The 2494-nt window shown below is 44.3% G+C and overlaps 1 gene segment (V, D, J or C); it reads left to right on the forward strand.

The window, feature by feature from the left end:
- Positions 1-3: 3 nt before the first annotated feature.
- The window catches only part of LOC107300172, a gene marked incomplete at its 5' end in the record, with an annotated part of 6117 nt that continues 3626 nt past the window's right edge, over positions 4-2494 (forward strand). The window contains 3 exon segments of the C gene segment in view: positions 4-229; positions 808-1140; positions 1798-2127. Of these exon segments, the coding sequence occupies positions 4-229; positions 808-1140; positions 1798-2127 (889 nt within the window).

The following is a 2494-nucleotide window of genomic DNA, read 5'->3' on the forward strand; positions in this document are numbered from 1 at the left end:
TGTCTCATCAAAACCTACTTTCCTGGACCAGCCACAGTGCAATGGAATTCAGGCGCCATCACCAGTGGAATCCACAACTTCCCTCCAGTCTTGCATCCATCCGGCCAGTATACTCACACCAGCCTGCTCACCATCCCCTTCAGCAAGTGGGAATCCGAGACATTCCACTGCAACGTTGAGCATGCAGCCACCAACTCCAGAATCAACCAAAACATTGAGCATGAGTCTAGCAAAATTGCTCTTATCATTGTTTTTCCTTTCAAAGGGCAGATTAATAATAATAATAGTGGTGTTTATGTACCACTAGAGCATGAATATGGTTTGTCTTTAAAGGCAAATTGTGTATCGAATTAAGCCTTTGGCAGTTTAGGTCTTGGTATAACTTTTTTTTGTGTTGAATGGCTGAAATGAAGAAGGATCTGGAGGCAACGTAGAAAGAAAAAGGAAGGACATAAACCCTTTTCCTTCCTTTCCTGTATTGGAAGCAGCAAATCCAAACCTGGAGCTGTAGGGACAGGAATCCTCATGGTTTGAAAGGGATTCGGAGAGGATGACTCTTCATGAGAAATAATGACCATTAAACCGTGGGATCGTTAAGCCAAAGGGCAAATAGGACAAGAATGGGTGAATCAAAAGATATTAATTAAGGGCTGTTTCACTTTAGAATCTGCTAATCAACACAATCAGTTCTTTCATTGGTCCTTTTATTGTTCAATATTTCTAAGAAGGTCATCTGAATTGGAACAGACTTCAGGGAATAACAGGTAGGCTCTCCTTTAACACTAAAAGTCACTCCTATGTCCACAGGATGTGAAGCCCATGAACCGGAGTCTCCTGATGTCCATCTGCTCCATTCTTCTTGCAACCGGAAATGCAGTGATGGAGTCATAGAGCTGGTGTGCCTCATTGAGGGTTTTTACCCCAATGAGATTAATGTTGAGTGGCTGGTAGGCAGCCACCATGGATTGCTGGCTCCCTACACCGAACCTCCCAGGCGTGATGTAAATAAGTACACTTTCAGTACTGTTAGCAGGGTCAACATCACCCAAGCAGATTGGTTGGAAGGAAACACTTACTACTGCCAGGTAACCCATGCGGCCTCACAAACCCAGGTGAAAGGCAGAGCCAGGAAATGTGAAGGTAACTATGATGGAATGCAGACTCTGGTTTGTATAATGGGGAATGGACAAAGAATCAGAAAACAAGGACGAAGAAAGCTAATCCCTTTATAAGACCTTCGCTCATGTAAAAATCCATACCTTTTCCAAAGTTCATGGCTTGCTAATAGTTAGATATTCAAGAAAATCCTCCCTGCTATTTTTCGGGCATAGTTGGAAGCAAGAATCATAGTTAAGATAGACCGACATGTGGAATACTATCCAGTGATAGGAACGGACACCTTAGCAATAAGTAAAACAATCTCAACCAGATCAGTGGGCAACATTTTATGAAACACACTGTTAGTACTAGTGGGCAACAGTTTCTTGCTACTTCATTATTGATATTGAAGTATAAATTTCTACTAATAACATGCTTTCTTCTTTTAAAAGATGGTTCTGAGGGATCTTTGCTTTAGGTTTACTGTAACGACTAATCTTTGGAAACAGAGAAACACTAAGCCACAGCCAACTGGGTCCAGACAATAGGACATACCCTTGACAATTCACAAGTAAAACAGACAATGTTTTACCTGCATAAGCTCAAGAACTGATCTAGAAAGAAGAGAATAAATTAGATTAAGGATCTATGGGGAAAGGGAGGGGGATGTAAGGACTGACATCAATTTTGTATCCACAGAGGCCAGCAATCACTTCTCCACTGGGGTTACTGCCTACCTTCTGCCCCCACGGCCAAAAGACTTGTACATAAACAGAAATGCCAGGCTCCTTTGTGTGGCTGTCAATCTGCAACAGGAAGAGGGGTTGAAAATAAGCTGGTCACGTGAGAAGAAAGTTGCCATGCATCCAGAATTAGTGGTGGTGACTGAAGAAAACAATGGAACCTTCACTGCTGTTGGCCGTTACCCTCTCTCTGCCCTTGATTGGGAATCAGGAGAGACGTTCACCTGCTCAGTGGAATATCCAGGTTTGCCTGGTCCCATCGTGAATACAATTTCCAAGAGCCCAGGTAAGGAGCAAGCAGAGTGGCTCTCCAAGCACAAATGAGAACATTTGCAATACACAATGTGCACCACAAGGCTGGGGATATAAGTTCAGTTGTCATCACTAATGGGGTAGCGGTCATTATAAGGGAGAGCCTATGTCCGAGGGAGACCACTGTACCTCAGATAGACGTTGTGGAGTCCCTCCTTGTGAAATGGGGGCAAGGGGTACAAGTGGGCCTGTTGATTATATACCTGGCCCCCTGCTATGTATCAACGGCCCTGCCTGAGCTGGCTGACGTAATAGCCGGGGTGGCGGTTGAGACCCCCAGACTTATAGTCATGGGGGATTTCAATCTGCCATCAGTGGGCGAAACATCGGCGGCAGCTCAG

Source organism: Protobothrops mucrosquamatus, unplaced genomic scaffold (assembly GCF_001527695.2).
Source record: "Protobothrops mucrosquamatus isolate PMUCROS unplaced genomic scaffold, P.Mucros_1.0 scaffold6303, whole genome shotgun sequence".
In the NCBI taxonomy this organism is placed as follows: domain Eukaryota; kingdom Metazoa; phylum Chordata; class Lepidosauria; order Squamata; family Viperidae; genus Protobothrops; species Protobothrops mucrosquamatus.